Here is a 13,469-nt window from a genome sequence, read left to right on the forward strand (position 1 = left end):
GTGAAACACTGGTTTACAAGATGCCTAAATACCCTAAATTTGATGTGATCCCTCAAATGGTGATAAGTAATGTTTTGAATGAGTAACCACCTATACAGACTTTGGATCCTGTATCGCACAACCATAGAAAGATTTGTGCCTTCTTTCGTCCCTTCAATAAGCATCGCATGACTAAAACATTTTGCCATTACAGTTCACACATGGGTGTTGATCACCAAGAACTGGTCTGCCTAGCATGTGATAAAAGCATGAAAGTGCTAAAAGAAGACTGGAAATCTCTTGAAAATGTTTCACTTCATTTGTACATATCAAAACTGGATTGCATAATAAAGAATTATTTAGCTAACAATAAGAGTAGTCTCCCAAATGAATGTATAGTAACAATGTCAGATTTTTATAAGTATTGTAAATAAAGGTTAAAACAAAAATTGTAGCCAATTTCTTGTTGTCACCATTGCCTAAGTGGTCTTGGTATATGATTTAGTCTCCTTTCAGTTGTAGTAAAACACAAATATGTTTTTAGGTGGTGAAAAGCACTAAAAATTCTTCCTAATCTGCAGCTTGAATTTGGTAAAACCAGCAGCAGTTTAAGATGGCATCCACATTTGAAACTACCAGTAAACACCTTTCTTCTGGGCTCATTTCATGGAAAATAATAATCGCATCCTTGACACTGACAATGTTTTTATTCTTCAGGGACAATTTAAACTCTAATTATGATGTGACAATCTCCATATATAACCCGAGAGCACTGCAGATTTCCCCTGTTAGTAACACATTTTCCAAACAGTAGAAAACAGTGCAGGTGCAGAGTGCTAGCTCATAATCAGTATGGTTTCAGCTTTCCACTCAGCACTGCCAACTGACAATCCTCAATTACTGGAAATAAGTACAGTTATCAGAATCTAGAACACGAGCCTTACCTCCTCACTCGGTATAGGAATGATTAGGTGTTTCAGTGCACGATTATTTTACTGTAATTCATCCAAACTACATTTAGCTTAGCAGAAGAAATAAATCACTAACATCAGAAAGACATAAAAAATTACTGGGTGAGACAGCTCCCACCTGTCCCACCCAAGTCCCTTTAACAACATCTTTGATGATGCAACAGATGAACGTCTGTGCAGCAGATTTGTTTGATAATAGTTGTTGCTTTGAACAACAAGATTATCTATTTTTAAAAGTTCCTTTCTCTTCATCAATTACCGTATTTCCTGGCATATTCATCGCCGTGGCATAATCGTCACATTGTATTTTCCCAGTCCTAAAATTGGTGGAAAACAAAGTTTCACGGCATAATCATAGCATCATATTATCATTTATGGTAGGTACATGCAGCGAGTATAAGGACAATATTTTCTAAGCGAATGATGTTATGCAGCCAGACACTCAGGCAACATTTTTAAGTATCCAATAAGACAAAGTTACCCAGAAAGGCCAGTGTGTGCTTTCAGTAATCATTTATACATAAGCTGAATTGTTGCTACCACCAGTTGTGACCTTGGTTGCCGGTGATTCATGGAATGGCATAGTGGTCCTACAGCCTGACAGTTTCAGTTATTTCTTTACCAGTGGTGGTGGAACAGTATCAAGCTGATAGTGACAGGATGGTTCGAGAGTGGTGTATACAGAAAGATAATTTCAAAAATTCAAATTCGACCAGGCATGGATTTATAGGCCCTAAACCCAGCAATTTTCAGCAGGTGGACCAAGTACTCTTTGATTATGTTCAGCAAATGCACTATGGAGGTTGTACTGTGACTTACGCTCACCTCCATCGGGGGTGTGCCTAAAAAGAGCTGAACCACCTCAGGATGAGGACACGAGTTTACTTACTGTGACTTACGAGATAGTGCAAACGAAGGGATGAAAAGTGGCTCGGCATAATAAATAAATGTAAGGATACTAGTGGCTGGTTTGTGCAGAGGACAACTATATGCCAGAAATCTCCATCGAATTATACTAAGAAAGTCGCTGCCTTCCACTGCATTGTGCTATGACAGTGCCTGGAAACTCTTATCTGTTTTTACAAACTGGCAAGACTGATCATATGCCAGTTTGGTTTGATGTACCTCACGCAGTTTATCACAGCAAGAGGTGCTTTGAGTATTCCATCAAAATAAACTGGTAACAAGAAACTATGCTGTATAGTAATGCTTGCCATTACTGCAGACAGAAGAAAGCTGCTGCCATATATTATTATTAAAAGTAAAACTGTGCTGAAGGGCATTAAATTCCCTTGAAACATACATGTGCACGCGAAACCCAAGGGATGAAGACAACATAGTACAGACAACCAGCAGTATTGCTGAAACAGCCAGCTATGCTTCTCTTGGATAATTTCAGAGTTCATTTCGTTACTAAAGTGAAGGATCTTCTTCCTGATGAAAGGAAGACACAATTCATAATCATTCCCTGTGGTCGGACATCCATCCTGCAGTCCCTGGACATATGTTTCAATAAGCCATTTCAAGACCATCTGCGTAGGCTTTATAACGAAGGGATGATTAGTAGAAATCATGACCTGATGCCCGGTGGCAAGATAAAACAGCTGTTATAGGAACTTGTGTGCTTGTGGGTGATAAGAAGTTGGAAACTTATTATTCTCATAACAGTGGTGAAGAGTTTCAAAAAGATAGGAATTTCCAATGCAGTGAGGACGTATTATGGCAGAACAGTGGCGAAGATAGCGATATCTCATCGCATTCGAGCTACAGCGACGTAGATCCCTCAAGCACTGACAACTGAATCTGGTAAATTTCCACAGTGGTATATTCCATTGCGTTTTCTTGAATTTTAACTGCAATGACATAAAAACCAGTACAAATTAGTAAGTCACTTGTTTACCTGAGGAACGCACTCTGGGATATATAAAATTATTATGTTGACAAGATCCGACAAGATTTATGGGTTCTGGGTTTTGTGGTTAATTACTTGAATAATACATGTTTTTTGAATTCCGTATATATTCTGATTTTGGCTCAAATTCTTCTTAACATAATCATTCACACCTTGTTCTTTCAAAAAGAAATTAGGCCAAAAATATGCAATGATTATGCCAGGAAATACGGTAGTTTTTCCTCACTTTACTTGCTGTACTTTTGATTCATATACAGTAGATATCATGTACTTACATAATCAATGCAAAGTTCTTTGCAACGCTGATTTGCTTCTTGAACCATTACTTTCATATCGTGCAGGCCGATGCTGCAGCATTCCGGAGTCATGGGACTAGTTCGTAAGATGTTTTCAGTCTCACATATAGTCTCGTTCAAAGCATCTTCAATTTCCTGCAAATAGCATACAATGCTTGATATTATAGTAAAAGAAAATTTAGTCCTACAGAAAAATTACAATAATATACAAAAGTCAAGAGTCGTATTTTAAGGCATTATCATTCACGAACATTACTTCTAGTTTCCAGTTAACTCAATTAAATGCAAATCTGTATTCTTTCAAATATGACATATCAACTATTCATATTCAGTTATAACTTTAACAAGCACTGCAAGTTAACAGTCAAAAGTACTAAATATTAAAGTAGAAGTACCCATAAAATACCAGTAAAGAAATGGCAATATTTTGTGAATACAGTCAAAGGAAACTGACAGTGCAAGTCCAACAGGGTAAAAGCCCCAGTCTAGGCAATCTTCCAGTACTCATGTGCAAAGACTGCACACATATCATTTGCTCTGCACTGTTATCTTTTCTTTAGCATCCAGTATTTCCTATTTTGCTGTATAACCTCTAGTTGCTCATTTATAATTTCAAAACCAACAGTTCCTTCAAAACATCCTTCAAACAAACCACACATCAGGCAGTTTCTTCTCATGACCTTTCAATTCAGTTTGATTCCTATGGTTGTTTCTGTAATAATTTGCAAAGGCTCTTCCCACTTCCAAAAATAACTTTCAACTTCCTACGTTGATTTCCCTGCCATCGTTCATGCTCGATTTTATCAACATTTATTACATAAATACAGTATAAAGAAGTTGTTTGTTAATACTGTGTTAAAAATAAAACAATATATTAAGATTGTTGAGTTTTGTCAAACTTTTCGTAATAAATAAACTCCATTACAAAAGATTAACCCACCACTTTACAATGAAGTGAAAACAGCAATTAATGCACTTAAGAACTACAAAGCAGCAGGAGAGAATCAAATAGTAGCAGAAATATGGAAGAATGCTAATGATCAGACTACTCAAAACCTACATAAATACATCATTGATATTTGGAACACGGAGAAGCTTCCCGAGGAATGGAATACAGCGATAATCCACCCGCTGGATAAGAAAGGTGATCGCTCCGATCCAAATAATTATCAGGGGATATCCTTGCTTGATATTACATACAAGATTTTATCCAAGATTATATACACAAGAATCCAAGAACAACTCGACCAAGAACTTGGAGAATATCAGGGAGGATTTCGACCAGGTAGAAGCTGTCCAGATCAAATCATTAGTTTAAAATGGATAATGAAGCACCAAAGAGTTTGAAGTAAGGGTCTAGCCATCACGTTTGTAGATTTTAAAAAAAGCATACGACAGTATTCATCGTGAATCATTATTAAAAAGCTTTGAAGAATTTGGCTTACACCAAAAATTTGTTAACCTCATTAGTATCACTTTTAAAAATACGAAGGCAAAAGTTAAATTTAGAAGTGAATTATCAGAATCATTCACTGTAAGAACTGGACTTTACAAGGAGACGGCCTTTCACCATTGTTATTTAATTGTGCATTGGAGAAGGTTATGTGTGAAATGCCAACCAACTATCAAGACTGGTAGAAGTATTAAACTCAACTGCCTTGCTTTTGCGAACGATTTAGCATTACTTGCAAATACAATAGAAGAGGCTAAATTTTAAATTGAACAATTATACTGACATTCAACTCAAGAGCTTAGGAAAAGTATCCTTCCGCATGTGAGCACGTCCCCTGTTCCCTCTTCCCGTCTCTGTTCTCCATCTCCGCCACAACCAGCTTATCATTAACGCGTGCGTCTATCTGACAAGTACTTCATTCTGAAATAGTGAAGCATCAAATGAAATCACTTCCTTTCACATAGCTGTACTTTGATTATGTGCCATACCTATTTATTCCTTTATTGACCATGTAAATGCTAAAGATTACTGATGAATACCGAGGCAAGAGAAGCAAGGTTTATTTTTATTTCATAATGCAATTTGTGTGAGGCACATGGAGACTTACAACATAAGTATACGATTCCGCTCTCGTCCAACGACTGTCAGTGGCAATTTCTCACAGTTCAAAAAGCTGAAAAACCCACCTGTGAGTGGGATTGCAAAATACAGGAAGGTTGTAAATATTGTAGTCTCGTCATTCGGAAGGTACAAACGAACTTATGATCCCCTCATGACAACATTTCTGCAGGTAGAGGGCGGTTTCGAATATAAAGTGAAGTTAAACGTGAGGAACTTCATCTTATTTGACCGTATTGAACTGAGATCACAATTAAAATAAAAATCGAATTAATTATTAATTATAAAGTGAAGTACAAATTATTTATTATTATTATTTTTAATATTATCATCATCAACGAATACGCCAAGGATCCTATTCCCATACCGTGTTAAGGCCCTTCCTGTCTTATTTACGGCGAATGCATAGTTTGAACTGAGCTGACACATCGACCTTTCGTTGGAGACTTGGATTCCAAGCGAGCGGCGTAAATAATGTATACAGAAACGCCGGTCAGCTGCGCGGTCTTTTTCATGTTTTCTATAGTCCACAGCGGATTCTAATCTCGTAGGCTACTGTAAACGTTTAAAACAATTTGGTTTAGATTTCCTACTTAATTTTTCCCCACTTTTGTTAGCTTTAAAGTATTTCACAGGGGACCCAAGCGTCACAGCATCACACACGTCTTGCTCAAAGCTGGCAGCCATTATGAATACTGAACATGCTGATGCAGCCAGTATTGCCAACAGTTTTCTTGGATCCATCTTCAGCATCGCACATATTATGCAAACTTATCAGCAATGGAATGAACTCGAACAAAGCTTACTAAGTACACAGTGCAATACGATATCAATATCATATTAAATTATTATTATTTTGCTACATACACCACTGAGAACAACAATTATTCATAGCCATCTATGTATGAAATATGAGAGTTGGTAACGAACCCGAATAACATACAACCTGTGATACATTTTCCATATTTCTACAGGGCAAAAATTTTTAATTTGTCAAGTCAGTTCACCAGTTCACTGAAGAAAGCTCCTGACTTCAGGAACAAGTAACAAACCTAGGGAACTATTTGACGCTGCGGAAGCCTTTTCACCGACCAGAAGTCTGACTAACATCAAAGGGACCGCTAAAGTCTTGAGTTGACTCTCAGTATAGAAATTATAGCAAAAAAAATGGGATTACAAATTTCATTTGAAAAAACAGAAATGATGCCAACTTTTAAAGTTGATTTACCAGTTATTCAACTGAACAGTAATAAAGAGATTAAAATTGTTCAGAAATTCCAAATGTCTTGGGGAAATAATAACATGGAACACAAATGAAAAAGAAGCAATAGAACACAGAACAACTAAATTTAAACAAGCACAAAGACTTACCTGGCCAACCTATTAAAAAAAAATTTCTTTCGATAAACGCTAAGCTGAAACACTATAATTCCATAGTTAAACTAGAGGCAAAGTTAAACTAGAGGCAACGTATGCTAGTGAAACTTTATTCAAATTAAATGTAAAATCTACAACAGACAAATTACAGAAAATTGATAGAAGAATTCTTAGAACAATTATTAATAAAAAACACCAAGTTGATGGACAGTGGAGATTGTTGCCTAACAACATTGTCTATCGTGAATGTGAATCAAGACTATCTACAATGCGTAAAAGAAGAATTTCCTTCTTCTGTCACATATCAAGATTACCAGACACCAGGATATTAAAACAACTATTTGATTACTTTTTGAAAAATAAAATCAATAATAATTGGTTCAAAGAAGTTCAGGATCATTTGGAAGAATTGGGTGTAACTCGGCAACAAATCAAAGAAAGAGAAGAGAAGAGGATTTTGAAGAACAAAAGCATAAGTCTCAAACTAAAAACAGTTGAACGGAAACAATATACACTGACTGACAGAGCAAATGCAACACCAAGAAGGAGTGGTTCGAAAGGGATGAAAGTTGGGAAAAAAACAGAGACGGCACGGACGAATAATTGATGTTTATTTCAAACCGATATGCAGGTTACACAATGCGCACGGCATCGACTCAGTAGGATGTAGGACCACCGCGAGCGGCGATGCACGCAGAAACACGTCGAGGTACAGAGTCAATAAGAGTGCGGAGGGTGTCCTGAGGGATGGTTCTCCATTCTCTGTCAACCATTTGCCACAGTTGGTCGTCCGTACGAGGCTGGGGCAGAGTTTACAAACGGCGTCCAATGAGATCCCACACGTGTTCGATTGGTGAGAGATCCGGAGAGTACGCTGGCCACGGAAGCATCTGTACACCTCGTAGAGCCTGTTGGGAGATGCGAGCAGTGTGTGGGCGGGCATTATCCTGCTGAAACAGAGCATTGGGCAGCCCCTGAAGGTACGGGAGTGCCACCGGCCGCAGCACATGCTGCACGTAGCGGTGGGCATTTAACGTGCCTTGAATACGCACTAGAGGTGACGTGGAATCATACGCAATAGCGCCCCAAACCATGATGCCGCGTTGTCTAGCGGTAGGACGCTCCACAGTTACTGCCGGATTTGACCTTTCTCCACGCTGACGCCACACTCGTCTGCGGTGACTATCACTGACAGAACAGAAGCGTGACTCATCGGAGAACACGACGTTCCGCCATTCCCTCATCCAAGTCGCTCTAGCCCGGCACCATGCCAGGCGTGCACGTCTATGCTGTGGAGTCAATGGTAGTCTTCTGAGCGGACACCGGGAGTGCAGGCCTCCTTCAACCAATCGACGGGAAATTGTTCTGATCGATATTGGAACAGCCAGGGTGTCTTGCACATGCTGAAGAATGGCGGTTGACGTGGCGTGCGGGGCTGCCACCGCTTGGCGGCGGATGCGCCGATCCTCGCATGCTGACGTCACTCGGGCTGTGCCTGGACCCCTCGCACGTGCCACATGTCCCTGCGCCAACCATCTTCGCCACAGGCGCTGCACCGTGGACACATCCCTATGGGTATCGGCTGCGATTTGACGAAGCGACCAACCTGCCCTTCTCAGCCCGATCACCATACCCCTCGTAAAGTCGTCTGTGTGCTGGAAATGCCTCCGTTGACGGCGGCCTGGCATTCTTAGCTATACACGTGTCCTATAGCACACGACAACACGTTCTACAATGACTGTCGGCTGAGATATCACGGTACGAAGTGGGCCATTCGCCAACGCCGTGTCCCATTTATCGTTCGCTACGTGCGCAGCACAGCGGCGCATTTCACATCATGAGCATACCTCAGTGACGTCAGTCTACCCTGCAATTGGCATAAAGTTCTGACCACTCCTTCTTGGTGTTGCATTTGCTCTGTCAGTCAGTGTACTATAGCGGACAGACAAAGGCCTTCCAGGTCGGAGAGGATGAGAAAGTTCTGGGAGAAGAAAAATAAGAATTTAACTCAAATGTATTGATTTAAGTGCTCCAATGTGGATGTAAAATATGTGAATAATAATAATAATAATAATAATAATAATAATAATAATAATAATAATAATAATAATAATAATAATAATAATATATTTACATAATGAAAAATGTCCCAATACAGTACCTGTATTTTATTATTTAGCTTTCCCCCTATTTTTTATGTTGCCCGCATTTATAGTTTTCCACATCCATCGTCATTTTCCCCTTGCCTCCTGAAAAACGATGCTTCAAGATTTTACTGTGTATGTTATGATCACCCTTGAAATTAAATACTTACATAAAGTTACATCTTGATGAGTAGTCATCTGTTTTCACTTATCACTGGGAACACTTTCTGTGGTCGAATAAAACAAGGAAATTAAGCAGAATATGCCTCCCAAAAAGACTGATAATATTGTTTCTTAGTTGAACTCATTACGAACACCACTAAAAGAACTAAATTGCTTAGAAATTCGTCACACAATTCCATGAGTTTCGGAACTACTGCCAATGTTACACACGCACACAAACAAAGCCTTTCAGCTGCTACGAAGCACGATGCAGTTACCAAAGTTGTTTTATATAAATGCACAGCCTGCTAATTTTCACGTATTTCTTTTCTTCAAAATCACAGCCTGCTACTTATTTGGGAACATCTCATTGAATGATATAGCAGTTGAGGTAGAACAGGTGACAAAAGCACTGTGATAATCAATCATGTGATTATCGATACATTTACCGGTCAAATTTCAAACACTGCATCTCATATTACCAGCTACTATCAAAAGTCAAACAAATCCAATCTGACTGCAGAAAACGAAACCAAGCGCGAATATTCAAAATCTGTACAATAATGTTCATCCGTACTACCGTAAAACACTCAAAATCCGTACATTTTACGGAAAAACCGGAATACATCGCAATTATTTTGTTTCCAAGTTATACTGGTCCATTACACTTGCATTAAGATCAAGTATTGACTTGAACAACTTAGAACTACAAATAAGTTACCAGAATACAGAAAGAGCTTATTATTATTATTATTACCTTGACTACGCTATTTCCTTTGTTTTCATTAATATGGTATTTTATTATTCTGACCATTTTGGTCTATTCTGGTCCTATTGACTTTTATCTAATAACCTCAGTACTGAAAAAACAGGTGAAGTTACGAGTCGGCCTTGTCAATACTAATACTCATAACATCACTTTTTTTTTTCCAGTGTCGAGATTATGTTACCCTTTGTCCTCAACTAACAATGCAGTATTTGAACACAAAGAGCAGTTATCAACTTCATCATCATCATCATCATCATCATCATCATCAATGTCCCACTCCAGTCGCCTGGGTGTGTTTAACAAGCCTCTTCCACTCCTTTCTGTCCTTCGCTTTTCCTGCTCCATTACTTCCGCCACATCCAATCCAGCTTCTCTAACGTCCTTCTAAATCTGATCCATCCACCTTCTTCTCAGTCTTCCAACTGGTCTCTTTCTCTTAACTTCTCTTTCCAATTCCCTTCTTGCTACCAGTTTCTTTCCCATTCCTTTTACATGTCTGAACCATCTCAGTCTTGCTTTCTGTATCTTCTGTACTAACGGTTCTATATTTAGCTCTTCTCTGATTTTAAGATTTTGAATTCTATCCCTTCCTGTCTTTTCAAACGATGTTCTTAAAAATTTCATTTCTACTGCTTGGATCTTACTATCTCATCTCTTATTAGTTACCAGCGTTTTTAGTCCGCATGTTACAATTTGTATGAAATACTGTTTATATAATGTTAATTTCATTCTCTTGGGTACTTTGTCATCCCGTAAAAGCTCTCTGACTTTATGATAAAATGTTGTACCTTTACTTAGTCTGTTGTTAATTTCAGGGTTGATTTCATTACTTCCATTAATAATGCTACAGAGATATGTTAACTTTTCTACATTCTCTTAACTGTTCTCCATCTATGTTCACTTCGCTTCCCTTTTCCTCTTTTCCACAGTGCATGACTACTGTTTTCTTTTTACTAATTACCATTCCAAACTACTCCTGATTTTCATTCCAAATGTCCAGTCTCCTTTGTACTTCCTTTCCTCCCTTTCCCCAAATCACCACATCATCTGCAAATGTCAAAGCATTCACTTCATCACTACTAATACTCTGTTTTACACGTTTTATGATTTCATCCATCAATATAATAAACAATAATGGCGACAGTGCACGTCCTCTCGTAACTAAGGATGCGTAATCTAACAAACACCAACAGAACTACTGAATGTACATTTTAAATAAACATCATTAGTCTTAATTACTACCAACAAACACTAAAAAGCAATATATATACCACTAAATGGATCACATACACAAAACTAACCAAATTTCAGTAAGTATTAACTACTTCTGGGAAAGTCCGACCCCGCAGCGTAGGGGGCAACGAGTCCACCTGTCACCTGGCGGCCCCGGGTTCAATTCCCGGCTGGGTCAGGGTTTTTTTAATTGTAAATTATTAATATCCCTGGCCTGGGGACTGGGTGTTTGTGTCGTCCTTAATGTTCCTTTCCTCACATTCAACACTACACTTCCTCCATTCCAATTACATGCAGGTTCATATCACATGGTGCAAGTACGGGAAAAAGATTTCTACAGGTCGACGGCCCGAACAAATAACATTCAAAAAAAAAAAAAAAAAAAAAAACTACTTCTGGCATCCACCACTTTGGATCTTTATTTTCCCTCACCAACACCTTTCAATACATCTGAGTATTCTGTTGCCTTTAAAGTTAAAAATTTCATTGTTTCGTATTGAAGAATATCACAATTAAAATTGAAATAATTGATAAGGAGAATCCACCTATTCAATACCAAAGAATAAGAAATGTAGTGAATTACATTCTCATTTAATAATAATTAGAAATGGTACCGGTTTCGACCCTAGTCCAGGTCATCATCAGCCGATTAAGAAATAATAAACAATGCATAGGATCAGTAGAAGAGGCAATATGAAAAGGAAATGAATGGGGGTAGACACTGTAAAACTTAGAAGAAGTAAAATACAAGTCATTCAAAAGAAAAACAGTGCGCAATTCTCTTAGCGGCAACAAAGCACACGCAGCGCTAGGCAAAGTCCCACAATGATTACGAATAGCAGAGAACTGTTCAAAGCCAGTTATTTAAACACTGTCAGGCATAAAGTCACATCACAATTGAACACATACGAAGGTCCATATTCGTGTAGGAGTTGAAGACGAGCAGATTCATTGAAGCAACTTGCCAGCTCCCGGTGATCAGCACGATACATTCAATATCAGGCACTGTGGTTTCAAATGCCAAAGTAAAATGGATAATAGCTTGACGATCCAGTTATTTTCCTTGGTTGCGGGAAAGTAAGTATATAGATAAATATAATACAATTCAATATAATTATATTGAAAACCATTTTCAGGGCTGCCAACAGTGAGGTTCGAACCGAATATCTCCCAAATGAAAGATCACAGTTGTTCGTCCATAACCACACGGCCAACTCTCTCCTCGGTCAATCAATATAAATGAATTATTATTATTATTATTATTAATGATAATGGCGTGTGGTCTCCGAAGAGGCCTGGTGCAGGTCTTTTGACTTCACGCTGTATAAGTGCTTGATGATGATGCTTGTTGTTTAAAGGGGCCTAACATCTAAGGCCCAGTCACCGTATAGGTGACCATTCCAGACTATGAATCTCATGTAAAATCCGTATTGACGGTTGAACTTCTTACAAAATAGAACAAAACTATTTTAATCCTCCTAGTCAATACTATATATTTTTTATATCCAATTAAGACTAAACTTCACACAATTTTGTTGTAAGAAGTATAGGTGACCTGCACATCTATGAGAATGGGGCCCTACCTGTGATGAATTCTAATGCTGAAGATGGAACACACACACTCCCCCAGGCCCTGAGCCATTGGAATTAACCAATGAAGGATTAAAAAACCCAATCCGGCTGGGAATCGAACCCGAAGGTCAACACGCTAACCATTTAATCATGGAGCCGGACAATATAATTGTATTATTGTACTGAACAGTAGGATATATTGGAATTAATAGAACATATAGTATGCAAAGCTTCCCAATATTGAGTATAATACCATAACTGCTCATTTTTGTTGTTGATTTTTTTTGTTATACCTCATCTCTTATACTCACATTCTTTAGTTATGGAGAATTTTGTCTGTCAGTTTCATGTTGTTCTTGATGTACTGAAGTGTCTGTGATGGTGATTATGTTGATGATTATTTCGTGTGGCTATTCCTAGTACGTGCAACCCTTGTAAGGCAGACCTCCAACGAGGGTAGGTAGCATCTGCTGTGTATGGGAACTGCGAGTTTTTCTAGTGGAGGATAGTGTTGTGTGTGGTGTTTGAGTTGCAGGAATGTTGGGGACAGTACAAACAATCATTCCCCAAGAGAGGGGTAATAACCATTTAAGGTTAAAATCTCTGACCCGGCTGGTAATCGAACCCAGGGCCCCCTGAACCAAAGGAAAGTATGGTGACCATTAAGCCAAGGAGCCGGGTTTATGTGATTTTAATGACGTGTCCAATCTTTATGCCATTTCGCTACAGAGTCAGGTATAAAGTGAGATGAATCTTCGTAGCAAGTTTTTATGAACTGATGCCCTTCCTGATGCCAAACTCATCAGAGGAGTTGATGTGATAAATGATAGTAGGAAGAGAGAGGGTGAAACCTAGTGCTGGCACATAACTACTCCTGATGAATAGACTCAAGGTGTCCCATCAAGGCTTCATGTATGCCACCCTATGGATAAATCGCCATCAATAGTGTTATATGCCCTTCCTCCATATGAACACACTGGAGA

The 13,469-nt window shown here is 38.6% G+C and overlaps 1 protein-coding gene across 4 annotated transcripts in view; it reads right to left on the reverse strand.

Moving 5' to 3' along the window:
• neb (nebbish) overlaps positions 1–13,469 on the reverse strand; it is a 468,801-nt gene that overhangs the window by 39,280 nt on the left and 416,052 nt on the right. For all 4 annotated transcript variants that reach the window (XM_067145417.2, XM_068227214.1, XM_068227215.1 and 1 more), the window contains one exon: positions 3,138–3,293. In XM_067145417.2, the coding sequence (XP_067001518.2) occupies positions 3,138–3,293 (156 nt within the window). The remainder of the gene's footprint in view (positions 1–3,137; positions 3,294–13,469) is intronic.

The sequence above is a fragment of the Anabrus simplex genome, chromosome 4 (genome assembly GCF_040414725.1).
Source record: "Anabrus simplex isolate iqAnaSimp1 chromosome 4, ASM4041472v1, whole genome shotgun sequence".
NCBI classification, from domain to species: Eukaryota; Metazoa; Arthropoda; class Insecta; order Orthoptera; family Tettigoniidae; genus Anabrus; species Anabrus simplex.